The sequence below is a fragment of the Leopardus geoffroyi genome, chromosome C3, assembly GCF_018350155.1.
Source record: "Leopardus geoffroyi isolate Oge1 chromosome C3, O.geoffroyi_Oge1_pat1.0, whole genome shotgun sequence".
Classification (NCBI taxonomy): domain Eukaryota; kingdom Metazoa; phylum Chordata; class Mammalia; order Carnivora; family Felidae; genus Leopardus; species Leopardus geoffroyi.
The window spans coordinates 49,198,221-49,225,297 of record NC_059338.1 but is presented as its reverse complement, the minus strand read 5'-3'; the positions used below and the strand labels follow the sequence as shown (position 1 = coordinate 49,225,297).

The 27,077-nt window shown below is 49.6% G+C and overlaps 1 protein-coding gene and 1 long non-coding RNA gene across 4 annotated transcripts; both read left to right on the top strand.

Moving 5' to 3' along the window:
• The first annotated feature begins 10,229 nt into the window (after positions 1-10,229).
• TEX35 (testis expressed 35) lies at positions 10,230-19,935 on the top strand. Of its 3 annotated transcripts, none has more exons than XM_045452775.1 (9): positions 10,230-10,394; positions 11,157-11,207; positions 11,806-11,874; positions 12,717-12,773; positions 13,461-13,520; positions 18,533-18,594; positions 18,828-19,020; positions 19,386-19,429; positions 19,679-19,935. In XM_045452775.1, the coding sequence occupies exons 1-9, from the start codon at positions 10,356-10,358 to the stop codon at positions 19,740-19,742; spliced, it is 639 nt and encodes a 212-aa protein (XP_045308731.1). In that variant the 5' UTR covers positions 10,230-10,355; the 3' UTR covers positions 19,743-19,935. The 3 variants fall into 3 exon arrangements, with proteins under 3 accessions (XP_045308731.1, XP_045308730.1, XP_045308728.1); XM_045452774.1 differs by having other exon boundaries at positions 11,157-11,315; positions 19,682-19,935; XM_045452772.1 differs by having other exon boundaries at positions 11,157-11,315.
• A 4,237-nt stretch (positions 19,936-24,172) lies between these two features.
• Positions 24,173-26,758, top strand: LOC123586473. The gene is made up of 2 exons (XR_006706814.1): positions 24,173-25,276; positions 26,643-26,758. It is a non-coding gene; the product is annotated as an uncharacterized LOC123586473 (long non-coding RNA).
• Positions 26,759-27,077: the final 319 nt, after the last annotated feature.

Genomic DNA, 27,077 nt, shown 5'->3' with positions numbered 1-27,077 from the left:
GCTGCACCTTGTTCATTTGGTCGATACTGCAGAGCCGTAAGCGGTATTCCATTTAATAAAGGGACATCTCTGAAGTCTACTCGCTCACCACTGGCCACGCTGAAGGTGTGGCTCTGGGGAGAGAGGCTCTTGACCTTCATTCCTGTTCTCTGTTCTGAAGCATTTATTCAGGTCGTAACCCAAATCCACTTCGATCATCTTCTGTTGCAAACATAGGTCTCAGTGCCTGGCAAACGGGCAGTTGGTACACATATTTATTGAATAAGTGAATAAATGAATCATTAACTGTTGGTGATTTTACGGATGTGGACGTGACTCGCTGAAGTGAATTGTGCTTGGTGGAGCCATTTCTGCTTGAAGGAAACGTTCTGCTACAGCTAGCCCGTCTAATCCCTACACATCTGGGAAAAGCAATAGGGCACCTGGGGCAAGACCCTGGAGCCTTCCTTCACTGGACACTTGGACCCCTTGGGAAGAAGCACCCAGGGAGCTCTGCTCTTGGGCGCCCCCTACAGGCCTGTACGCAGTAACGGACATCCAGTCCTGCTTCCTGTGTCCTGAAGAAACATTTTTCCTGGTGCCTAAGGGGAAGAAGAACCCTTGGACTCTGAACTACCACTGAATGCATTTTTCACTTATTTCCCCCCAGTTAAGTGCTGTTTTAGCAACTAATCTTAAAAGAAAGCCAAAATCCTACTGCATTCCTTTAAAAGTAAATATTTCAGCTCATAAATGAAAAAAAGATGCTCAACATCACGAATCACTAGGGAAATGTAAATCAAAACTGTAATGAGCTTCCAATATACACTCATTAGAATGGGAACTATAACAACAACAACAACATCGAAAGAAAATAAGTGTTGGCATGGATGTGGAGAAAAGGGAATCTTTGTACACTATTGATGGGAGTGCAAATTGGTGTCGCCACTATGGAAAATAGTATGGTGGTTCCTCAAAACATTAAAAACAGAACTACCATATAATTCAGCAATTCCACTTCTGGGCGTATACCCAAAAGAACGGAAAGCAGAGACTCAAAGAGATGTTCCTACATCTGGGAAGGAGGTTAAACGTGCTGACTGTGTAGCCAGGCTGCCTGGGTTCATTTCATGACTCCCCCACCTCGGTCTGTGACTGCAGAAAAATGATTCAATGTTTGTGTTAAACAGCTTCCTCATCTGTAAGAAGGAAACAACAATAATGCCTACTTGTTTTGTTTTTAAGTTTATTTAGTTTTGATAGAATTCGAGCAGGGGAGGGGCAGAGAGAGGGAGACAGAGGATCCGACGCCGACTCTGCTGACCGCAAAGAGCCTGACTCCGGGCTCGAACTCACCAACTGTGAGATCATGACCTGAGCTGAAGTCGGCCGCTCAACCAACTGAGCCGTTCAGGTGCCCCCAATGATCCCTACATCTTAGGATCGTTGTGTGAACGGAAAAGAAAATGAACCCATCCAAAATGTTTGGTTAAGTCACGACCCGTCTTACTACAGTGATTCCCCGTCTCTGTAGGTAAACTTTTGACCCTAGTTCAACCTTTAAGTAAAACACTGGCAGGGCCGCCAGGAAATCACTGAACCGGAGAATCCAGGTACACAGGCCCAAAGCCCCTCCTTCCCAATAGGACAGCCCAAGGTCCACGCATGCGCCGCCCCGCCCTTCCGCATGGACACGAGACCATGCAGCTGCGGCTAATCCTCACCCCTGTTTGCCATTAACCGGGCTGTGCAACAGGCGGGCGAGACGCGGGGGACGGCAGAAGCTAGGATCTGGATTTGCACCCTTGAGGGAGGGTCTAGAAGGAGCTCAGATGGGGGCCAAAACACGGCGGCGGCGGCGTGGAGCCCGTGGCCCCAGGGCTGCTGCAGGAATTTGAAAAAGCAGAGAGTTCCCTCCTGGAAGAATGGGGGATGGGAAGGTATCGACAAATACCCGCCCTACTGGATGGTTTCCAGGGCACAAAGCATTATGAGTGAGTAGAGGGCGTCGGAATGGGTCAATCCATAAAGCTGAGCAGAGAGAAAGCAATGACTTCCTGGAACACTTTGCCTTGATATCACCAGGCATGGTGGTGGCATGGAAGAAAGTTCTAGGCAAGGACTGCAGGGAGGGAGGGGGGAAGGGAGGAAGGAAGGAAGGCAGGCAGGCAGGCTCTGGTATCAGAACATCCGGAGGCCAGCATCTGGGTGGGAAGGGCTGGAGAACCCTGGGCCTCCGGCCAGGCCTGCCCTGAAAGGAAGTTCTGGAGGGAAGGGGCCTGAGGCCAAGCCTGAGGTCAGTTAGCTGGAACTCAGGCCACAGGTGCCACGACCAAAGGAAGAAAATGAGCTGTGCTCCAGGTGAAGTGATGGGTCAGGAAGGCAGGAGAGACAGGTAACATGGTAGTTCATTTTATGTGTCAGCTTGATGGGGCCATGGGGTGCCCAGATATTTCGTGTCTGTGAGGATGTTTTCAGATAAGATTAATATTTGAGTTGGTGGGCTGAACAAAGCTGAGTGTCCTCCCTAATGTGGGCAGGCCCCATCCCATCTGTTGAAGGCCTGAGGAGAAAGAAGCCTAAGAAAGAATTCTTCCTCTGCTTGCCAGTCTTCGAGCTGGGACGTCAGTCTTCTGTACCTGGATTAGAACTGACACCATTAGTTGTCCTGAGCCCCCAGCCTGCAGACAGCAGATTGTGTGATCGCTCTGCCTCCATAATTACGTGAGCCAGTTCCTTAAAATGAATTTCTTGATAGATGAATAGATAGAATGAATAGATTTGGCTTCTCTGGAGAACTCTGGCTAATACACATAACCAAGTGGAGGACAAAAGAGAAGGTCCAAAGAATGTCCTGAGGGTTCTGGCACGGCCGTAGCAGAAAAGAGGTCAGGTAAGGCTATCGAGTAGAATCAGCAAGAAGCATCTCCTTGGTATCAGACCAGCACAGCAAAGTCTCCTTCATGAGGACTTCTGGTGTCTAATTCTCTGCGTCCTGATTGCTGAGGGGGATTTATGTACAAAACCTAAGGGCTGTTACATTTATGAATATCCCATCATTTCCTGAGGCAGGAGCCCACAGACCTCCGAGAATGTGTTACCTGCACACAGTCTGACATGGTGAAATATCAACTTGACACATAGAGCTCAGAGGACACTTTGTTTTACACTGTTAGAGGGTGTACAGATTTTGGTCCAGTCCAAACCGCTATATATAGTGACAACGCCGGGTAGAGGTGAACTTGGGCCAGATGGAGCAGAGAAAGCTGATTTGGTATGCAATGCACCTGCTGGGACAGGCTAGGCCCTCTATGCTGGGAGACCCATTTGATGTGGCAGAGACAGGTGAACCCCATCTAGGGCCCAGCATGGAGGGCGTGTGTTGGTCATAACCCTCCTGGGAGCTTCCTGGGTACAATCTGAAATTGGCCCCTGTGCTCTGAGGGCAGAGAGAGACTGAAGAAAGAGGCAGTCATTCCGGGATGGTGGGTGGCAGCTTTAACAGGCAAAGGGGACTTACATATGAGGCTTGTCTCAGGCAGCAGCAAGATGAATGGATCCCTGTACCTGCTGGCCATACCTGCAAGGTTTATAAAGAGGCCTTCGCAGGGTCTAGTCACATACACCGTGAAGGCGTTTTCAACGCCACGTCGCCATCTCAAGGCCATATCCTTGTGACACGGCCTCCGGGAGCAAGAAAGGCAAGCGGAAACCACGTTCCAAGGACAGGGCCGAGGAGGTGAGGGACCTCCAAGTGCCAGGGTCTGGCTCACGGGTCGGTTGGTGGCCACATCTTTTTGATGACCTTTCCCACCGGCGTGGTCCCACCGATGAGTAGAGGGAGGAGGTCATCTTCAGAGGTACAGGCAGGTGTTGGTGTTTGCAAAGTCTGGCACACGGTGGGTAACATGGCCCGACCTGGGTCCTGTGCTTGCATGTAGAGGAGAACCTGACTCTAGAGGAGCCGGGGTACTGGGAAACTCACAAGGCCAGGACTGGAGTCCAGAAGAGCATGGCAGAGAACCAGCCCCAAGAACTGGGTTGTGCCTCTCCTCTGGGCCCCCTCCACCCCTGGGCCTACAGACCACAGTGTAAGTGCGGTTCTGCTGCTTCTGTCAGCCCCATCAGTGATGAGTTCCCAGGGGCCAGCACCACATCTCAGTTTCTTCTGTGCCCCTGGTGCCTAGCAGAGTGCCTGACACACAGTGAGTGCTCAGCGAGCGTGTGAAGAAACCGGGGACTCGGTGTGGAAACCCCTGCGCAGTGAGTCAGTGCTTCTCGCTCGGACCCAGCCTGGCCCTGAGCCCGAAGAAGCACAGCCTGCCAGTGAGGTGTGGGGTTGCGACCCAGGCAGGCCCTGGAGTTCACTGTCCTCTGGATGGGTTGCTGTGGCCCTGGTTTTTCGAGGTAGGGGAAGGAAGGGGATTGCTTTGTTCTGATCAATAATTAGATAAACATAAGTGAACACTCGTATTTAGGGGGCTCAGGAAAGAAGTGTGGCTTGCTTCAATGTCTGATTCCATCCAAGTTGTCTTTCCGTGAGCCATGATTTTCACGCAACTGTTGCTGCCCAGAAGAATAATGTCACTTAACGCCTCCCGTCCTCTGTTGCCGCCCAGAGGAGTAATGTCACCTAATGCCTCCCTTCCTCAGCTTCAGGTAGGAGCTCAGGGCCTCAGAAGGTGCTTCTCAGAGTGTTCGCCAGTCACATGGCCCAGGAACATCCCCAGAGCCCTGTGGTGAGAAGAGCTGGAGCTGCAGACGCCCTACAGGAGGAAGGCGGGTGGCCTTGCAGATGCTTCCCGAGCAGCTGAACAAAGATTCTGGAAAAAGCAGTCCCTGCAGAACCAACATAATAGCGTGACACGCCATCTACCTCTTGTGAGTAAAAGGCCCGCCTAGGTGTCTTGATGCTATAAAAAGTGTCTGTCTGATGTTTGTCTACCAAAAAAAGCCAAGCGGAAGTCTTCATTATAAAAAAGACCCATGAAGGACTGGGTTTCACACCCCCTTTTCCCATGGCCACTAATTAAAAACTTTGACAGTCTATGGGATGTCACCAAATAGAAGTACTCGACATTTCCACAGGAAACGCCCCTGTGGGTCACCACCCAGGAGTTACCATCACACGCATGTGAGTTCCCAAAGACCTGCAGTTAGCAGAAATGTATGACCAACTCTGTCAGTCAGGTTTAGTTGCAAAGAGAACCCGCGTGAACTGGTTTAATTGTTGGGAGGGTCAGCAAGAGCGTGAACACTCAGCTTCCAGAAGCCGAGTTGAGACCCACGTCACAGAACTGGTTCCTTCAGAGCCGTGCCTTGGCTCCACCCCCACAGCAGACGAGATGCTTCAGCGTGGGCATTTCCTCACTGGAGGACTGGGAGCTAGACAAAGGCTAGCTTCCTACCAGTGCCTTTTTTTTTTTTTTTTTTAATTTTTTTTTTTTTTTCAACGTTTATTTATTTTTGGGACAGAGAGAGACAGAGCATGAACGGGGGAGGGGCAGAGAGAGAGGGAGACACAGAATCGGAAACAGGCTCCAGGCTCTGAGCCATCAGCCCAGAGCCCGACGCGGGGCTCGAACTCACGGACCGCGAGATCGTGACCTGGCTGAAGTCGGACGCCCAACCGACTGCGCCACCCAGGCGCCCCCTACCAGTGCCTTTTGACAAAAGGAAAAATCCACAGCCCTGCATAGAGCGCGCTCCTATGACAAGAAAGGAAGGAGCACCTCAGGGAAACTGCCCAGTTCTTAGTCTTTAGATGCGCTGAGGTTTCCCTCCCACCTCGGCCACCCGTGAGAGCCCTGCAGGCTGGCTCTGCCTCCGCCAGGAATGGTTCTCTCCCTTCTCCACGGTGGCTCTGGTAATCTGCCTCTGGCTCCCCTGTTTGGAGACGGGAAGACTTCTCTAGCTCATTGACCTCTCCGTGTGACTCTTGACTCTAGCAGCTTCCTTGCTTTGATCACCACCTGTAGCTCCAGGTCAGAGATCCCCATTTTCTGGCCCAAGCCCTGGAACTCCTACCAAAGGAAGAAGATTCACACCTTCCAGAGCATTCTTCACACGGACCCAGCTCTGACTTGCTAATGACCCTGGGGACAAAATGGGAAAGAGCAGAATGTAAACCAGGTGTGAAAAAGGCAACAGCCAGGCCCCGCAGAAGGCCAACCAGGGTCCGATGTCTCTAAGTAAAGGAAAACTTTGGTCCAATCGAGGCTATTGTCCATGTCTGTTGGTGGGGCCCAGCAGTAGGTGTCCCTGTGCAGGAGTCATGTGCAGGTGGCTTCGTGGGGCTAGACCGAGAGGGTCATCTGCAGCAGGTTATGGACTCTCAGCAAAGAGGACAACAGTGAGACTCATCCTCCAGGGAAGGTGCTGGCAGAGATGAGGCAACCTGCTTGGGCCCCAGTGCTGCTGAGAGGGCTTAGAACAGCAAGAGAAACTTCAGAGCAGACTCCTATTCCAGTACCCGCAGGAGGGGAGGGAGAGTTGCAGAATGGATCCGGGATCGACTGGGATTATTACACTGTAAATCTTGGATAAACGGGATCATTATTACAACCTCTGTCTCAACATCCTAGCCTGTTGGCTGTTCAGATGAGAAGAGGTGAGCCCTTAACCTGAACTCCAGCTCTGCCAGCCCACATTAGTTGGGAGACCTGGCTCCAGTGTCTCACGTAGTCTTCCCTTTTGATCTCATCAGCTTCTTCCCTTGCACAAAAAACAGAGGAACGTGAACTTAAGTTTTCTTACGAGGGGACTTGTCAGAATGAAATGGGAAGGATGAGATCCATCAGGAAGGTGTGGCAGAGATCGGATACCTGCTCCTTACGCCTATTTCCTCTTGGGGGATACTCAGCCACGTGTCCCAGCCTCCTTTGCAGGTAGGTGTGGACGTGGGTTGCATCCTAGCCAAAAAAGTGGGAGCAAGAGTGGTGCTGGCTGCTCTCAGGACTGACCCACATCCTCGCCGTTTGTGATCTCCCATGTATACCATGCATAGTCCCCAAAAGACCAATCCAGAGAAGCCATTGTGTCACTCAGATGTATGGCGTCGATGATCGATGGGGATTTGGAGGTGTCAGAGGTAGAGAAGAGGCTTTAAGGGACTGGGAGAACAACCACAGAGAATCTTTAAGCAGGGACGCCAAAACAGGTAGGAATATAATTGCCATCGACTGTTTGGACTCCATCCAAAGAGAGGAGAGGGACACCAGCCAAGTAAAGAGGCCCCAGGAGCCGTATTTAGCAGGAGCAGGGGAGCCTCTGATGGCTGGTGGTTCTCACTTTATCTCACACAGCAGGCTGTTCTGTGACATTGGCTGTGGGAATAGTGACAGGTTCCCCTGGGTCCTGGAAGGCCCTGGCAAATGTGTCCCTGTCCTGGTGAATGCACAGGAGGAAGAAGCCTGCAAGTCCTCATACGATACATTTGCTCTGACTTTTTACTTATCAGGAGCTGTCTTGAATTACCTGGAGATTTACAATGACCTGTTCAGAATATCCTGTTTTGTTCCTGAAATAGAGGTACTAGAAGTTCATGACAGAAACTAGATGTAATTTTTTCACAGGAACAATATAATAGGGTTGTGATTCTAGCCAAGGTCTGATATAGTATTTGCAGAAATGCCCAGAAATTGCAGAGTAACCGATGTGTCCATGAGAAATCTACCCTGACACAGTGTAGAGTGTTCTGAGGCATCTATGAATCAGTCAAGTAGGACAATGCAATAACCAATCACAGTAAAGCTCTAAAAATTTTATGTGAGAGGTTCACTGGGGGCTTGGAACCAGAGAGCCCTCTGGCTGAAGGCAGCAGTCAGGCCCTACAGTACATCCGCAGGGTGTTTCGGAGTGAATTATCCAGGTCATCTGTGTTGAACCCTGTTAGTCTGAGGTTGACTGGAGACCACAGCCGTCAGGATTCCGGACACCTTTATGAACTATTCTGTCCTCATCAAAGGATTTTAGAACACTGGGTCACCCCTGGAATTATAAGAGGCCATGAAGTCAGAGGCCCAAGGCCATTTTTTGTTTGTTTTTAAAGTTTATTTTGAGAGAGAGAGAGAGAGAGTGCGTGTGCGGAGTAGGGGCAGAGAAAGAGGGGAGAGAGAGCATCCCAAGCACTGTTAGCACAGAGCCCCACAAATGGCGAGATCATGACCTGAGCGGAAACCAAGAGTCCCACGCTTAACCGACTAAGCCACCACGAGACCACCCCCCCCCCCCCCCCCCGGCCATTTTTAAATCCTCCTCCCCCAGCAGCCTCCCTTACAACATTGCCTTGGTGAAACTGAAAAACCAGGACCTTTGTAAGGAAAAGGAAATTCAAATGACATCCCCTTGGAGAAAAGAGACACGTGACTGCTTCTTTCTCTCCGTTGTGAATATCCCTTTTCCACCAAACCCCATTGGAACGCCTGTGGGCTTTCTGTTCCTTGCCCTCACCCCAGTGGGTTTCACCATGAAGGGGGGCAGAAAAAGCGTATGCGGCGTCCCTCAGGTAAGAACAGCCCAGGGCTGGCGTATAACCAAGTTCTGCCACGGCACTATCCATGTTGCCATACCGCTTCGAGCTAACGCCTCGTGCAACTGCAGAATCTCAGAGGAGAAGACAGTAACATGAGACTCATTTATTCAGGTTCACCAAACGGGTTTCCTCAGCCCTTCCCGAACACACTGATGACAACAGTGACGTATCTGGGCGCATGACTAGTGAATGCTGTGAGGAGGCGCAAGCCTGGAGGTGGGTCAGTTGTTATCATCTGTTCAAATGATGATAATTATACATGTATAATGTATAAAGCGGCTTTACAGCGAGACCCTGGTTTCTTTTAGACCCAATTTCCTGATACACGGGCCACTGGGCTCCTGTGAAATGCGTGGCCGGAAGGGGGCTCATTTAGTGACTGCTCAGCCAAGAGAAGGAAGCTTTGCTGTAGGTCCAGGAGGATCTGAAGCCAAAACAAAGAGGAGTCGATGCCTGCTTCCTCAGGGCTGGTGAACGTTGAGAGGGAGTGTCATGTCCCCTGCCCAAGCCTGTCGGGTCTTTGGAAACCTAGAAAGGGCGGAGAAAGGGCCCTCCTGCTCTGTGGCCAGCGGATCTGCAAGGACTGAGTACAGGGGTCACAGGACCCTGACATTCCAGCCTTCACTTACTAGCTGGGAAAGAGGCCTGGAAAGTTCATCACTCCTCTCCCCAACTAAACAGAGTGATAGACACTTTTTCCTTTGGCTGTGATACAATAAGAGTGACGACCATCACCAGGTTGGAGGCCATGAAGTAACCCCCTCAGAAATGCATCGGAAATACTGCTGCGGCTCCCGGGAAGGTTCTAGAGCTCACAGCCTCTGCGAGGGACAGAATGGGGGTGGGGGGGGGGGGTGCTGCAGGCACATGCTTCCCGTGCAGTTTCCATCCCTTCCTGTACTCCTGGGCTGGCTGGCCTCAGAATTTCCGTGTTGGCCTTTCTGATAGCAACTAGGAGTTGAAACGAGAGGGAAGGAGGTAAAATGCCCACGAATTCCAAGGAAAGCTAAATTAGGCTTGCCAGCTGGATTCTGAATGATTTTAGGTCCCACAGGAGTCCACGATCCTCTCACTCTTTAGACACAAATTATAAGCCCCTTCAGAATGGCCTCCGTATCCTCCCCACCCCAGGAGTCTTCTCAGCACTGTCCACATTTTGCTTCTTGCTCCAACCGTCTTCCAGGATGACAGAAGAGACTGGTGCAGGGCAGAGAGGGGACTGGGCCATCCGTGTGGTCAGGCCAGGGTGTCAGAAGCCATCCTTCAAAGATCAGCACCCCCTCAGCCCCCCAGCATAGAGGACCCCAGGTTGGTACAGTACATGCACCTTGAACAAGAGGGACTTCAAGGCATCTCAACCCAAGGCAGCTTCAGACCCAAGGAAGGGTCTGTCCACGTGGGGAAAGTACGACAGACCTTGTGCACCGTCTCGGAGGAGAGCTAGATGTTGGGGGCCGACACCTCCCGGCCGGTAAGTCCTGCTCGGGGAGGAGACAGAATCCTTGCTCCTGGTGAGGCGTGCCTTCCGCTAAGGCCATAACAGGCCAGGTCCTCCCAGAGGGTGATTTTGCAGGTGGCCCCCTTCCCCCTTGCAGGAGGGAAACCTCATGGCTTTGGAACCCGACCTGTCCCTCAGCTCAGTGGCTGAGGCACCCGAGGCTCAAAGCTGTAGTGATACTCCAGGCCAGGATGTGGGACCGGGGCATTGTGACCTCAGCAGTTCTGCACACAGAGAGGCAGTCATCCTCCCTCACCTTGGCCTGTAATCTGCACAGGACGGTGGCCTGGTCACAGGGGCCCGTGGTGGGGAGGTTGGGAAGTTAACACTCTGGCCTCCGCCATCATGTCGGCCAAGAGGGCAGAACTGAAGAAATCAAACCTGGTAAAGGACAAACACTGCTGGACAATGTGGGGCCTCTTTGAGTCCTCACTGAATGGAGGTATAGGGTGTGGGTGGGGGGATACAGAGAATTCTGGTGAATGCTCTGCTCTTTCTCTGTTCTGAGAGTGAAGGGGCCTCTGAGCCCGGAAGGAGGACGGGATTCATCCCTGGCCTCAGGGTGGGAAGGAAGGAGGCCTCTGCTGACTTCCTTTGGGATGAGGAGCGACGTAATAACCCTCACCACCTCCAACCACCCCCGGAGCCACGCCTCCGGGCCGGGCCGGTACCAGGCCTGCATCCACGGGCACATCTAAGGCACACAAGCACCTTATTAGATAATGCGATGAGTGCCCCCAATTTGCAGACGAGGAAGGGAGGTTCAGGGGGAATAGATAATTTGCCCGGGTGACACAGCTAGGAGGGAAGCAGGCCGAGATCAGATTGCAAGTCAATCTGTCTCCAAAGCCTGAACTAATCCACGGCTTCCATAAAGTTATCTTCAAGTGCTCTCCCTGCTCAGGCCCCCCAGCGGGGGGGGGAGGGCTACCTGCTGACTGGGCAGGTGCGTGTTCAGAAAAGAAAGATAACCCGACAAAGTTTGGGTTGTCTTGAATCGGGTGCTGGCGGGAGGGGGCGTACGTGGGCCCGAGCTCAGGTGCAGGTGGACGGGCAGGATTGGGTAGGGGGGCTCTTGAGAGGGCTGGTGTTATCCCTCCAATCCTGGTGCCTGACGGGAGGACTGCCAAACTCCTGTCTCTACAGAGCAAGAACTACAAGGCAATGTGCCTGGAACTGAAGCCCGAGCCGACCAAAGTAAGAAGCTCTTTTGAGGCCATGCCGACAGCCAGGCCTGAGACCCGTGGGGAGGTGACTTGGAGTCAGGGGTCGTTCGCTGTTCCTGGCGGCCAAGACCTGTCCCAGGTGCTGGGGGGTACACTGAGAGAGAGACAAACTCTGCTCGCAAAAGTTCACGCTTGGAATAATCTGATACAGAAACAAGGAAAATTCGGCAGTGTTACCTGCAACGCAGAGAATTGAAATAGGGTGGGCTGCCTGGGTAGCTGCTGCCCACCAGGTGGTCGGGAAAGGCCCCAGGCTGGGCTGGGAGCTGAAGCACAAGATGAGGGCCAAGGGCCAACCGGAAGCCTGAGGAAGAGCAGTGTGGGCGAAGGAAGGAGCACATTCCAAGTCCCTGAGGCAGGAAGGGCCTTGGCCGTTCAGCGGGGCCGGAGGGCGGTGGCGTGAGGAGCTCAGAGGGGAGACGGTGGAGGCGGGGTCGCCAGCTCTCACCCTGTCCTAGCCTGAAAGGAGGAACAGAAACTCGGCGGGGGGGGGGGGGGGGAGTCTCTCCTGCCTCATCCACCCACACCTGTGACGTCCACCATTCTGTGTTTCTGTTTTCAACCAACAGACGTATGACTACAAGGGAATTAAACAAGAAGGGCTGTTTACCAAACCAGGAGGGACACAGGAGCTAAGGGTAGGTGGGGCAGCCCAGGCCGCCGGCCTCTTCCATGGTGGGTTCGCTGCTGGCATCTGTGACTAGGCTCCGGGACCACAAAATTGTACAATGAATTCTACTATACCCTTCACTCAGATCTCCCAAATGTTGGCATTTTACGATTCTCTCTCCCTCCCTCCCTCCCTTCCTCTCTCTCTCCGCATGTATTCACACACACGCATACATATAAGGTATGTTTCCTGAATCACCTGAGAGCACATTTCTCTGAAATTTCAGTGCATATTGCCTAAAAACAAGAACAATCTCTTACACAGTACAATGAGCAAAATATCAAAACCAGGACATGAACATTGATTCAGTCCTTATTCTAATTGTATCAATTATTCCACTAATGTCTTTCACGACAAAAGAAAAAAACAACTCTTTTTGTGTGGGATCCAGTCCAGGACCACACATGGCAGCTGGGTTCCCTGCCTCTTTAGTTTCCTTTCGTCTGGAATTCCACTTCCACCTTTGGTTTCTGGGACATTGTCATTTATGAGGATTATAGGTCATTTATCTTGTAGACTGACCCTTCATGTGGGTGGCCTGGTCCTTCCTGGTGACTAGATGCGGCTGTGCATTTTGGGGGGTCACATCACAGAAGTGAAGGTGTCCCCTTCAGGGCATCATAGCGGGAGGCACGTGATGTCTGTACGGCCCACTCCCCCTTAACAGCACCCTTTCTTTCCTCCCTAATGGGAGGTATTTCTCTGTTCCTCCTTATTAGCAATGCCCCACGGTCTTTCCTTACTTCCTTTTGACAGTTTCCCTTCCTAGACCTTTCCTTACTCCTTCTCTTCCCTGTTTTATTTCCTCAGACTGAACTCAGGGAGGTGAAGGAAGAGCTCAAGGAAAAAATGGATGAGATCAAACAGGTAACAGGATGAAACTCTCCAGGATATGGAGGAAAAGGGGAGCTTCCAGGAAAATGCAGTGGCCAACCTTGAATAGCGAGGGCAATCAGGAATTGCGTGGAAAACGCATCAGCCCAACTCAGCCCCATCTCCTCCAGTGTTTCAGTGCCAAGCAGCTGAGGGTATTGATGTCTTGTCTGTCTGATGCTTAAGCCCAGGTTTTGAATGACAAGAACTCTCTAAGGCATCACATTGAGGGTTAGGGAGATATAGCCCTCGTGACAGAGTGAGAGGAGCTGACCAGGATGTGGGAGAAGTCAGGGACCAATTCCATTCTCCTCCCTCCTCTTCTGGGGACAAGCAGAGCAGGAACTCTCTTCTTGCTTCTTTGCTGGAACCACCGGTGGCATTTGTAGGAAGGGAGGGAATGCTGAAGAAAGAAGGTGTAATTGAAGCTATGGTCTGAGCTCTACGTTGAAGTGTTGCCGTACCCAGATCTAAGCCACCCCAAGGCCCCTGGTGGTGGTCACTTAATGGTACATGCACCCTAGTCCCTTCATAGACTCCTTGGGAAGAAAGTGGCTTTAATTGGCCACTACAAGTCTGTTCCTTGAGTTTTATCCAAGAAGCATCTGCTGCCCTTTGTTTAAAATGCCCCAGAGGGACTCTGCCTTCAGTAATACTTGCCATGCTTTTCTTCTTCAACAGATAAAGGGCATAATGGACAAGGATTTTGATAAACTCCAGGAATTCGTGGAGATTATGAAGGTAAGCATTTGCTGAGTGCCTTTCATGGGCCATTATGGCACTGGGAATTATGGAAGGCGATGCCAGACCCTGTCCTGAAGTCACTTACAATCTAGCAGAAGACCCAAACTCTATGGCAAGAGAGAATTAAATAACAGGTAAGTGCTGAGCCACATGACAATTGGCTGTCAGTTAATCAGGAGTCTGGAGAAATGAGTCACGAATGTGGGCCGGGGTAGCTAATTACTTACAGAGAAAGTGACTCTTTGAAATTGAGCTTTGAAGGCTACATGGGAAGCTAAATGCATATCTAACCAAAAGCCCAATAAGATTAGTTTTGAGCTCAGCAATTACTAAGAGGACCACCTAGACTCTAGAATAGTGGTTCTCAGGGTGCCTGGGTGGTTCAGTCCGTTAAGCGTCTGACTTCAGTTCAGGTCACAATCTCATGGTTTGTGGGTTCAAGGGTTCAAGCCCCGCGTCGGGCTCTGTGCTGATAGCTCAGAGCCTGGAGCCTGTTTTGGATTCTGTGTCTCCCTCTGTCTCTGCTCCTCCCTTGCTTGCACTCTGTCTCTCTCTCTCTCTCTCAAAAATAAATAAACATTAAAGAAAACGTTTAGAACAGTGGTTCTCAAACCGAGGGTTGATGGGGAGTGGGAGATGGGTATTGAGGAGGGCACCTTTTGGGATTAGGACTGGGTGTTGTATGGAAACCAATTTGACAATAAATTTCAAAAAAAAAAAAAAAAAAAGACTAGTGGTTCTCAAACCTTGATGTGTTTTGGAATTGCCTGGAGCACAATAAAGAAAATAGAGCCCAGATCCTTTTTGGAGGGGGCTTGGACCCTTGAATTTTTCTCACATTTCCTAAGTGAAAATTTGAGAACCACTGATGTAGAAGCATAAATAGGCAAAAGCAGATAGCTTTACATTTTTAAGAGTTATAAAGGGGTACTACCCCTACCAGATATATAAAGTTCACATAAAGCCACAATAATCTTGTCTAGATAACCAGCCGCATGAACAAAACCAGGGTAGATAACCTTGTCACCACCTCTGTGCCAGGGACACGCTAAGAATCACTTGCCAGGATTTTAAACATCTGTATACCCAGGCCTGGTCCAGATGAACTGAATAAAAATCTCCAGGCTGGGCCACAGTTGCTTCAAACTCTCAAAGTGATTCTGAGCTTTCCCCTGGATAAGAACCAGATCTTGGGGCGCCTGGGTGGCTCAGTCGGCTAAGCGTCCGACTTCAGCTCAGGTCACGATCTCGCGGTCCGTGAGTTCGAGCCCCGCGTCAGGCTCTGGGCTGATGGCTCGGAGCCTGGGGCCTGCTTCCGATTCTGTGTCTCCCTCTCTCTCTGCCCCTCCCCCATTCATGCTCTGTCTCTCCCTGTCCCCAAAATAAATAAACATTAAAAGAAAAAAAAAGAACCAGATCTTAAGTAGCCGTAGTTACTAACCTTGGCTGTACATTGCAGTCACCTGTACTGTGGCTTTGACCTTATACCCAGCTGCACCCCATAGCAATGAAATCAAAACCTCTTGAGATGATGAGGTCCAGGCATGAGTAGTTTTTAAAGATCACCAGGTTTATTCCGTTGTATGCCGAAGGTTGGGCAGCACAGCTCTATACAATTTCAAAGACAATAAGGATGATTTTTTAAATGTTAGAAGGAAAGGATTATATATTTATATTAAGAACTGTGATTATATGAAGAAAAACTTCGTTAACACTGTAAAAACTGAAATGGTGCATAGAGTGAATTTAAATAATAAAAACCAATAAAAATATATATGAATATTTAACTGTATGGTCTAAAAAGAAGTACAATGGAAGAAATCACTAAGGAAATATTGATATATTTAACAATATAAAAAATTTAAAAATGGTAACAGCAAAGCGCCATATACAGAATTAAGAAGCAGTTTGAAGGAAATAATTTTCCACAAATATGATAAACATTGATAAAAGTTTTTTTAATCTATAACTTACAAATCTCACACAAATCAGTAAGAACCAAATAGGAAAATGGGCAAAGGGTATGAAGAAACAATCCACAAAAGAAAATACAACTAAAATGCAGTAAATATATTTAAAAGGTTTACCTCATGAATAATCAATGAAACGCCAAATGGGAACAATACTTAAGTCATTGTCACATTCAAATAGATGAACTTTTAATTTATGACAGTTATAGAACAGGGCAGGAATGCTCTTATGCTGCTGATCAGAGTATAGGTTTGTGCAAAACTGGAAAGGAATTAGAAAATAGAAACCAAAAAATATCAAACCACTTGACCTATTAATTCCATTTCCCAGAATTTAGCCTATAAAAATAATCAGAAATACTAGCATGAGTATCTGTAAAAAGATATTCATCGCAGGATCATTATATATAATAGCAAAAATTTGGAAACCACAATTTTCAACAGTAGAAGAATAGCCAAATAAATTATGGTATATCCACAGAATGAAAACTAGGAACTGCTGGAGAAAATGTTTATAGGCACACCTGGCTGGCTCAGTTGGTAGACATGTGACTCTTGATCGAGAGGTTATGAGTTCAAGGCCCACACTGGGCATGGAGCTTACTTTTAAAAAATTGGGGCACCTGGGTGTCTCAGTCAGTTAAACATCTGACTCTTGGTTCTGGCTCAGGTCATGATCTCATGGGTCGTGAGTTGAAACCCCATATCAGGCTGCACGCTGACACTATGGAGCCCTCTTGGGATTCTCTCTCTCTGCCCCTCCTTCATTCACTCCATCTCTCTCTCAAAAATAAATAAACTTAAAATTTTTTTTTAATTAAGAGCAATGCCATGATTGGGTTAGATGTTAACATTAAGGGGAAACTTAATGAAATGAAAGGCATATGGGAACTCTTTGTACTATCTTTGCAACTCTCAGTAAGTCCCAAGTTATTTTGATATAAAAAGCTTATTTAAAAAAAAAAGAATGCTTATAATGAGAAGTATGCTTATAATGAAAAGCAAGATACAAGCAATCTATATAGGCTGATCTCAGTTAAGTGGGGGAAAATAGCAAAGTAAATATTTAGAAAAAAGACTGGAAAGAAATACACCAAAGGGGTTAATAACAGTTATGGCGAGGTGATGAGATTAATTTACTTTTATATTCCTCTATATTGTCCAAATTTTCTACCAAGGGCATGTATTATCTCTATATTAAAATGCAAACACAGTAAGTGTTTTGTTAGTGGGCAGGACTGGGTATGGAAAGGCACAAAGGAGGCTATTTTGGGCACGGGAACAGCTTGCACACAGCATGGAAGCAGGATGAACGTGAAGTGTATCATGGTCAGTGGGGAGATCAGTCATAAAAGTGGGATCATCCGGGAAAACTGTGAGAAATAAAATGGAATGGGCACAGAGGCGGTAGATAATGAAGGCTTTTGAAAGACAGGCGGACAGATTGGGACTTGGTTGTGTAAGCAGTAAGAGGCCTCTGGAGATTCTTAGTCAAAGAACATGCTAGAAGCAGCACTTCAGAAAGGCTGAGCAGGCAGCTGTTTGCAAGGTGGGCTCGGGGGTGGGGGGAGCCGGGAGAGCAGGGTTGGGGGTTGTCTGGAGCTAGAATATCAGGCAGGAAGCCACGTTCCCCCTCAAGATGAGGAATGCCGGACTAGGTGTAGGAATAGAAGGGAAATGGTAAATCTGAAAGATGCACCAAAGGAAAAATAACATTTTTGATGATCGACTCAACATAGAGAATGAAGGAGAAGCAAGTGTCCATGACCCCAACAGGCAATCTGGACAGTTAGAAGAAAGTGGTGACGGTGACAAGGACAGTTGGCAAACAGATTTAGAAGAGAAAATGAGGAGATCACTTCAGGACATGAGTTTGAAGTAACAGTGGCACTTCTAAGCATAAGGGACGTTTTGACTCTGATTTTTCGAAACCAGGGGGCATTTTTCACATCAAGGATATTTTCACTCTATTTATGAATACGGATGTCTTATCCAAAATGTATACCACCACTTAAAAATACTTTTCAAGAAGTGGGGGGTGGTGGCGCCTTGGTGGCTAGGTTGGTTAAGCGTCCTACCTCATGATCTCATGGCTTGTGAGTTCAGGTCCGGCATCGGGCTCTGTGGTGTCAGTGCAGAGCCCCCTTCAGACTTTCCATTCCCCTCTCTCTGCCCATACTGCTCACGCGTTCTCTCTCTCAAAAATAAACATAAAAAAAATGCTTTTCAAGAAGCTATTTTTTGAAATCCTCTCCACCCATACAGTATAATTCCTTGATCAGTTTTCTACCACACTTCAGTAAACTGTTGCCAAATCTTTCATTTTTTGTTAGAATTCTTTTCCTTGAAGCAATTTATTTTTCATGGGTATTTTATAATGTTCAAGCCAACCTTGTGTTTGTCCATAACAGATACCGTTGACGATGATATCTGCCATCTTAGACATACTTTGATGACCACTATTTCTATTCCAATGTCTCCGGATCAAACTTTACAGATCGTAACTCGCCAAGAAGATTTTACTATTCTTTCAGTTCTTAGTAAATAATAAATGTGAGGGGTCAGTTGAACTAATGTCAGTTTTATTTTATGCTGACCAGAAATTGGGTAAAAGATGAAGCAAACGCGCATGCGCAGAATCTGGGTGCATAGCAGGGGTCAAAACATTGGAGCCAAAAGTGCCTTTGCGGGGGAAGGTCACAAGATTCGTCTTCTTGCCTCCATCACTTCATAGACCTTGAGCCAGAGCCAGGGCATAAGGGTCTCATCCAGGTGTGGGATCAGGTGAAAGCCTTCCTGTCCTCTGACTCATCTGGAAACTTTGGATAAGCCCCTAATGACCCTGCCTGTGCTTTGGCCTCATCCTGGAATGGGGGCGGGGAAAGGGAGAGGTGGCACGGGTCACCCAAGGCCGGTGAGGATTCCCGAGAAAGGAAGACGCTGAGGTGATCTCTGAGTGGTTGGCAGCTAGAGGCAAGAAGAAAGGATTTCAGACGCCCTTCAAGATGATAAGGCTAAGCTTTGACTTTTCTCCTGAAGGAAATGCAGAAGGATATGGATGAGAAGATGGATGTTTTAATAAATATGCACAAGAGCAGCAAGTAAGTGTGACCTGCACCCGTCTCTCTTCGTCCCTGAGGCATCTCCTCCCTTCACTCTGCTAAGCGTCCTCGGGCTCAGAGGACCCTCAGACTCTTCAAGGACCTGTCTTGGTTTCTCTTCCCCCAATGGCTTGGATGTCAGGGCCCTCCGTGGCCGCCCACACTGTGGTTATCTCCCTGTCGTGTTGGAAATCGTCCCCCCAGCTCTGCCCCTCCCTAACTCCCTCCCCCAGTCCCCTTAGAAGAGGTCCAAAGGAGCAGCAGGAGTTCAGGCTGACGGCAAAGACGGACACAGACCCACAGCTCCGGCTCAAGAAAGTGGACGGAGCTGATGGCATGCCACTCACTCTCCACGAGAAGATGATGGCACTTCAGAAACCAAAAAAGGACCCACTGGATTCCCTTCATCAAGGCAGGACCTGCTGCGTAAGTGAAGCCTGACCCCCCCCCCCCCACCCACGCTGGTGTGCCCCTCCAGGCTCCTGCCCTGCCCTGACCATCCTAGGCCCTCTCACTCCCTTACCTCCTGCTCTAAAGGGATGGGTTCCACCCCTCTGCTGGCCCCAGATGCCTCCCTAGCCCAGAGCCCCCTCCGGGGGCTTGCCCTCTAAGCCTGGGGAGAGTCCTAAGCCGTGACCAAGTGAGCCTCAACCCTGGAGGTGCCCACTGCCAAGCACCAACATCTTGCTCTGCCCTTTCCTATAGCAAGACCCCATGAGATGCCTAGCAGGCGGCCATCTTGGACCAGGGGAAAATGATCTTTCTTGTGCCGTTTCTTTTTGCCTCTACAGGAAAGATGTTTGTTGTGTGCCCAAAAGAACAACTACAGTCAGGGGTAGGTAGACCCATTCGAGAAGTCCTTGTCCCAGTCGGGTGCCCCATCATCCCAGAGGCAGTGTGCTCAGGCTGCATTTGCCTCCAGTCCCCCCGACCTCATCCACTCGGTCATAGAGGACATGGCGTGAGGCCGGAGGACCCGGGTCCCCCAGCCTGGAGGCTGCAGCCCAGAGACTCCTGCGGGGAGGGGTGCCTCACCGGCAGCTCGCTGACCCTGCCTCAGGGTCCTGCCTTTCTCGTCCTCTAGCAGAAAACTTCCATGCCATTCCTGGGTACCCTTTTCATCCTTGGCATCTGGAGCTGCTTTCTGATTTCTCTGTGCTTCAAGCCCTATGCGGGGGAAGGTGTGCTTCCAACCTAGAGCCACCACAGAGCCCACCGGCAGCCCCGGCCCTTCCTCTCCACTCCTTGAGCTGCACGATGAAGGCGTGGGGCCCTCTGACACGCCACCCCGCCCCAGGCCTCCTCCCACCCGGAGATTAAAACCCTCACTTTAAAGCCAAAGCACGTATCGTCATTTGGAATATCAGCCCCAGACTTCATTGTGCAAGAATGTCACTTTTTTGTTTCTAAATCCCTATATTTCAGATGCCAAGCCCTCTTCCTGCTTCCTGTTGGATTAGTGGGAAATTCTATCTTGGTCATTCGCAGGGTCACCCCCCCCCCCACCTCCCTCCCTCTGCCTAGTTCTGCAAAGGTCTCAGGTCAAAAGAGAGGGGGGAGGCCACAAAGGTTAAGAGCTGCCATTCCGTGGGGTCCTACATACCAGTGCCCCCTGTGTTCTTAGCTCCTGCACTGTGTGTGTGGTGTGTGTGTGGGACCCAAGAGTCTTGGGTGAGTGGGGGACCCCAAGCCCAGGGTCTAGCCTGCTCTGCTTCCCTCTGAGGTTTTGTCATGGAGCAGAGCCCAGGGCCCCATGGCTCATAGGAACTTGGTCCCCTTTGTGGGCTCTGGGGATCCACCCTCCTACCCTCCTGAAGGTCTCCTGTCCCCCAACCCAAAAGGAGACCTATCCCTTCAGAGTCCTTAGGTCTTCACAAAGGTGGAGATGAGCCAGTGACCTTCACCTGCTCCCCTCTTTGTCCTGCCCCAAATCCCCTCCCTTGGCCACTAGCTTGAAATGAGAGTAAAGAAAGATACAGAGAAAGTAGTATCTCAGTAAACTCTCCTGTCATGAGTGTGATTTTTGGGGTTTAGTTTAATGAGGAGGAATTAATAGGATTCCATATTTTATTTAACACCAGCTTGCTTTCTTCTTCTTTTTTTAAATGTTTGTTTCTTTTTGAAAGAGAGAGAGAGCATGAGCTGGAGGAGGCAGGGGGATGGGCAGAAAGACAGGGAGACAGAATCCGAAGTAGGCTCCAGGCTCTGAGCTGTCAGCACTGAGCCTGATGTGGAGCCCAAACCCACGAACCACAAGATCGTGACCTGAGCCAGGTTCAGATGGTTAACCAGCTGAGCCACCGGAGGGCCCCTCACACCAGCTTTCTTGTTTCATCTCTTTGCTAAACTGGCTGCTTAGACTTTTAGCCAGTCTAGTGAATAATTGACCAAGTTGTTAATGGCTACGTAGTAATAAGTGATGTTGGGCTTCTGACTTATATTTAACAAACAAACAAAAACCAAAACAAAGTCTAGGACTTGCCCTCAAGGAGCTTATAGCTAGTAAGTAAACATAGTATATTAAACATAGTAAACATGTATATTAAAAAATATAGACCATATGACAACAAGGACAATAACTATAGCGTGTGATGAAAGCAGAAATGAGTTAGAAATGGGAAAAAGGAGAAGGGTGTATGTAGAGTGTGTCCATTTCCTGCTGTGGTAACAGATTACCACACGGTTAATGGCTTGAGACAACACAAGATGGGTCCAAAATGGGTCTCCCGGGGCTAACCTCAAGGTGTTGGCACACCTGCATTCCTTCTGGAGGCTCCAGGGGAGAATATGCTTGTCTTTTCCGGCTCCTACGGGCTGCCTGCATCCTTTGGCACATGGCCCCTTTCATGTTCAAAGCCAGCAATGGCCAGCTGTGTCTCTCTCATTCCATATCACTCTGACCCTGATTCGTCTTCTGCCTTCTCTTCCACTTTTCAGGCCCCTTGTGATTACGCTGGGCCCGCCTAATCATAATCATAAGGATAATAATTACCTTAAAGTAATAAGTTAAAGTCAGCTAATGAACAACCTTACTTCCCCTTTGCTGTGTAACATAACGTATTCGTGGGTTCTAGGGATTAGAACATGCACATCTTTGGGGGCTGCTATTCTGCCAACACAAGGGACTCCCCAGACCCTGTCCCTTGACCTCCAAACCTTCAAACGCTTGGGAACACTGCATTGTGTAGTTCTGTGCTGTCGTAATAGGCCCACGAATCCTCTGATACTCTTTCAAGAGGAGCCTAATTCCTCTCCCCTCAAGTGAGGGCTGGACATAGTGACTCACTCCCAATGAACAGAATATGGCGGAAGTGATGGCGTGTTACTTCCAAGACTCAATCATAAAAGACCCGGTGGCTTCATCTTGCTGTCTCTTGGATACCCAGCCTGGGTGAAGCTCGCAGCCATGTAGTAATGACGTCCAAGTGGTCCTCTGGAATGGGCCACAGGGCAAGGCACTGAGACCTGCTGCCAATAGCTACAGGGCAGGTCAGCTGCAGCCCTAGAGCCTTCAGGTGGCAGCGGCCCCCACCAACATCTGGACTGCAACCTTATGAAAAGACCCTGAGCCAGAACCACCCAGTTCCAAATTCCTGACCCGCGGAAACTGTGACGTAATAAATGCTTGTTGGTTTAAGTTGCTAGGTTTTGAGATGATTTGTTAGCAATGATCACACACGTGCATACCTCCTGTTCATTTTTTTAAATTGTTTTTTAACGTTTATTTATTATTGAGAGACAGAGCATGAGCCGGGGGGGGGGGGGGTGCAGAGAGAGAGGAGGAGACACAGAATCCGAAACAGGCTCCAGGCTCTGAGCTGTCAGTACAGAGCCCGATGCGGGGCTCAAACCCACAAACCACGAGATCATGACCTGAGCCAAAGTCAGATGCTTAACCGACTGAGCCACCCAGGCGCCCACCTCCTGTTCATTTTTTAATGACTTCAAAAATTGAGGCATAAAGCATATGGTTATGTACAATTCGATGAATTTTTATATCTGTATACATCACTGACATTATTCTAGAACATCTCCAGCACCTTTTTCCCATCCATACCTAGCCTGCTCCCAGGTTACCACTATTCTGATCTTTATCCGCACAGGTTATTTTGCCTGTTTTTGAACTTGATTTATAGATGGAATCCTATAGGTATTTTCTTATTTCTTTTGCTCAAAATTATGTCTGTGTAACTTATGCATACCGTCGTGTGAGTAGCAATTGTTCATTATTTTGTAATTGCTCTGCAGTTTTCATTTTGTGAATACACCATAATTTATTTACCCATTCTCCTAGTGGTGGCCCAGATGATTCTCTAAACAGGCTAAGTAAAAGCAATTTTCCCCATTGCCCTCTGTGCATTTGCCCTGTCTGTAAACCCCTTCTCTGATCCCTGGTGCCCTGCAGGTCACTTTACGCCCTCTTTTTTCCCCCAACGACAACAAAAAATATTTGCTTTATTAGACTGAAGAAAACCTCAAGGCTTGAACTTGAGCCCTGACCTCTCACCAAAGCTCAGATCTACCTGTCTATCTAAGCCCTGGCCATTGTGTCAAACTCAGTATAGCCAAAATCAGAATCCTCACTTCTGCACCCAAATCCCTTCTCTGCCTAACTTCCTGACAGGGGTCCTTGTCCTTGGTCAGTGTCCTGGCAGCTGGGGCACAGGAGGATCTCTCGACAAGGGATGGACCTTTTCTCCCACCAGGGTTGTCTTCAACCCTTCCATCTGCCTGTCTGCCTGGCACCCTGTCTCGACTTCCCAGGGGGAAATCTCACATGCCGTAGAGCTCAGAACCCCTGCCTGAGAAGTCATGTCTGTGGCTTATTTTCCCAAAGCTCTTTTGGCGGTTTTAGGATTTCTGAGAACATGGGCAAAGACCCTATGACAGGCGGGCAATGGATTCTTTCCTCTTTACCCTGCTCTTCATCACTCCCTCCATGATATATCTTTGATGGCTCTCAGGACCTTCTCTGAGAGCTAAGGTTGAGAGAAGAGTGTGGGCTTCTTTGGGGCAGGGACTCCAGCATTCATTTGTTACCCACCACTCCGGCCAGGTGACAGGTGTGTGGATGTGTGGCTAGCGTTCCCTGTTTCTGACATTGGTGCCACTTAGTCATTCAAGTCTTAACACTTTGTCTCTCTCTCTCTCCCTCCCATAGCAAATGAGCTACCAATTCCCAAAAGCAATCTTTCTAACATTTCCAATGTCCATTCTAGAATCCTCCAATTCCCATACATATTCTAACCCAGACTCTTAGCATCTGGATTCTAAACCACTTACAGTAGCTTCTGACCCACTAGTTTCTTCCAACCTGGAATGCGTTGTGCGCATACCATTTCCAGATATTTGGTCCTTAGCCACTGCTTTCTACTCCAACATTGTCCCTTGCTCAAAAATCTTCAGTGCCCACTACTCATGGGATAATATCCAGACTCCTCAACTTGTTGTTCTAGACCTTGCATTTTGTTAAAAAAAAAAAAATTAATGTTTACTATTTATTTTTGAGACAGAGAGCACACAGAATCCGAAGCAGCCTCCAGGCCTGAGCTGTCAGAACAGAGCCCGACACAGGGCTCAAACCCATGAAACATGAGATCGTGAACTGAGCTGAAGTCAGATGCTCAACCGACTGAACCACCCAGGCGCCCCTTGACCTTGCATTTCTGATCTGATCTTAAGTGTCTGAACTTTTCTCCCCGCTTCCCATCTGTAAGCCTATACTCTAGATCCCACATGGGCCCTCCACATCCCACTCTCACACCCCCTGCCTTTGCTCACCTCATTCTCCCACCTCCATGAGCCCCCACCGTCCCTTCTGGACTGCCCTCTGCCCCACTCAGCTCCTCAAGGACCCAGTGACCAGGCTGCTCAGCCACTCAGAGACCTTTCCCACCTGCTTACTGGTTCCAGCCTGCATGTCTCCTCTCCCTACAGTTTGTCGGTTTCTGGAGCCAGCGCTTATGTGGTCTTCATTTGTCTTCATCCCCAGCATGGAGGTCAGAGCCCTGCACTTGTCAGGTTCTTAGGAAATGTTTGTCACCTCAACTTTTGCTGCATAGGCTGAGCTGGCTTCTTAACCCCCTCCAGGACTTGCAGCCTTGGCCCTATGACCCCAGTGGGGGGCTTCTCCCGCATGGATCCCCCCAAGACTGAGCAGGCTCTGGGCAGGTGCCGAGAGAACTCTTTGGACCCTCCAGATTTCCATCCCGGGTCATGTCAGGAACTATACTTATGTGACTGTGCCCTGTGTTCAGTTTGGCTCATGAGACAGGGAAGGTTCCCTCTTGAGACTTGACTTTTGCAGCCAAATTCCCCTCAATGTGTTTTCAAACCTAAGCAGATGCCAGTTTTAAGAACTAAAGCAAGGTCGTCAGGGAAACAGGGCTTCCAGGAGTAACGGAAGTGCTGAGTCTTCTCTGTGCAAATGATCTGCAGTGCCGATCAAGTCCCGGGGACTGGTGACGGTGGCCCTGCAGTCCCTGTCCCCTGACTCTTCCAAGCTCCCCTCTGCCGCATTTCCATGTCACCCAATGCAGAGGCAGCAGAAGGACAACAGTGTGTGCTGAGGGGACACGTTTGCCCGGCTGTCAAACAGCTGTCACATCTGCCCTTGGGAATGGACCTTCTGGGAGCCCAAGCCGTCATTCCTGCTGACTCCACACATGGACCAGCTTTGCTGGTGAGCTTGTGCTTTCTCTGGAGGTCTCAATGTCACCTCACCTGAAGCGTCATTATACTTCATCTCTTCTCCCAAAGACGCTGTTCCTGTCCCCAACTTGGGGGCATGTCCCCAACCTCTTCTTTGTGCAATAGGTCCCAGTTGATCAGACCAAGGTAGATCTCCAGCTCCACTTGCCCAACCAGAGTCCTTTCTCTGCGAATCTGGGAATTAGGGGAGACTCCAGTGGCCCCCAGAACTGAGGACTTCTAACTGGGGGCTGGAGAGGCATCTGGCATGTTGGCCCAAGAAGCAGAAAAAGCCGGTCTGTAGAAAAAGACAAGCAGTTTGCAGAAAGCGAAGCAACAGAGAAGCTGAGAGAAGGGGAGAGCCATGCGGTCCCAGAGAGGGGCTGCCAGAGCCACCGCCTTAGCTTCGCGATAGCCCCCGGGGCTCTTGGACCGCGGTGCCCTTTGCTGTGACAGCAGAGTGGTCTCCCGTTACCACAGAACTAGCCCCCCCGCGGTTAGCAGTCTCAGAGATCATCTGCGCCAATCTCTTCAACTTACTGTGGGAACTCTGAGGCCCAGAGAGGTGCAGCGAGGTGCCCTCAGCCACACAGCCAGTTTGTAGCAAAGCCAGGGCCACACCCCAGTTTTCTGACTCCGGGTCCAGTGCTCTCTGCTCCCTTTGCTCTGTGGCTCCCTGGGGCCCGTTGCACTCGCAAGGGTGACGGGGTGAGGAAGAAGGATCAGAGCTCTTGGGGTCAACGAGATCTGGATAGCATCAGCGGTGTGGCTGCAGGTCCGTCACTTCCCCTCTCTGAGACTCACGGTCTCATCTGGGACGCCCCTCTAACAGGGGCATTGTGAGGGTTACATCAGAATATAGGTAGAGGAGTTAATTTTTTTAAGTTTTTTGTTTTTTTTTTTTTTAATTTATTTTGAGAGGGGCGCCTGGGTGGTTCAGTCGGTTAAGCATCCGACTTTGGCTCAGGTCATGATCTCATGGTTTGTGGGTTCGAGCCCCGCGTCGGGCTCTGGGCTGACGGCTCAGAGCCTGGAGCCTGCTTCGGATTCTGTGTCTCCCTCTCTCTCTGCCCCTCCCCTGCTTGTGCTCTGTCTCTCTCTCTCAAAAATAAGTAAACTTAAAAAAAAATTTTTTTTATTTATTTTGAGAGAGAGGGAGAGGGAGAGAGAGAATCCCAAACAGGCTCCTTGCTGTCAGCACTGAGCCAGATGCGGGGCTCGAACTCACAAACTGTGAGATCATAACCGGAGCCGAAATCAAGAGTCAGATGCTTAACTGAGCCACCCAGGAGGAGTTAATTTTTCAGTAAAAACTGCAGGGACAATGACAATAGTGACGGCAGAATGGCCTTTCCTAGGTTCAAAGGCCTTCAATTCCCAGTCCCAGTTTCCTGCCACCTTGACTGACTCCGGTCACGATGAATGTGGATCTACGTTTATTTAAAAAATAAACAAATGACTTACCGTGTTTTGAGAGGAGGAAGGATGTGTATATTAGGAGACCAAACAATAGGGAAATATAAGAACGGTAAGGGGTTGGGACGGGCTCTTCCAGAGGAAAGAACAGGCAGGGCCTTGTGACACAGCCTGTCAGGCCTGTAACCTCAGCGTGTGACTCCCACAGGTAACAGGTGCGCGGCCCCAGGCCCCGACTCCAGCAGTCACCAGAGAGGCCCGTGGCTGAGACATGGGGTGGCAATTAGGTGGGCGGGGCCGGGCCCAGGAGGAGGCCAGGCCGTGTCGTCTGTTCCCATCCCTGCCGTGGGGCCCAGCTCGGCGCTGACTGCTACCGC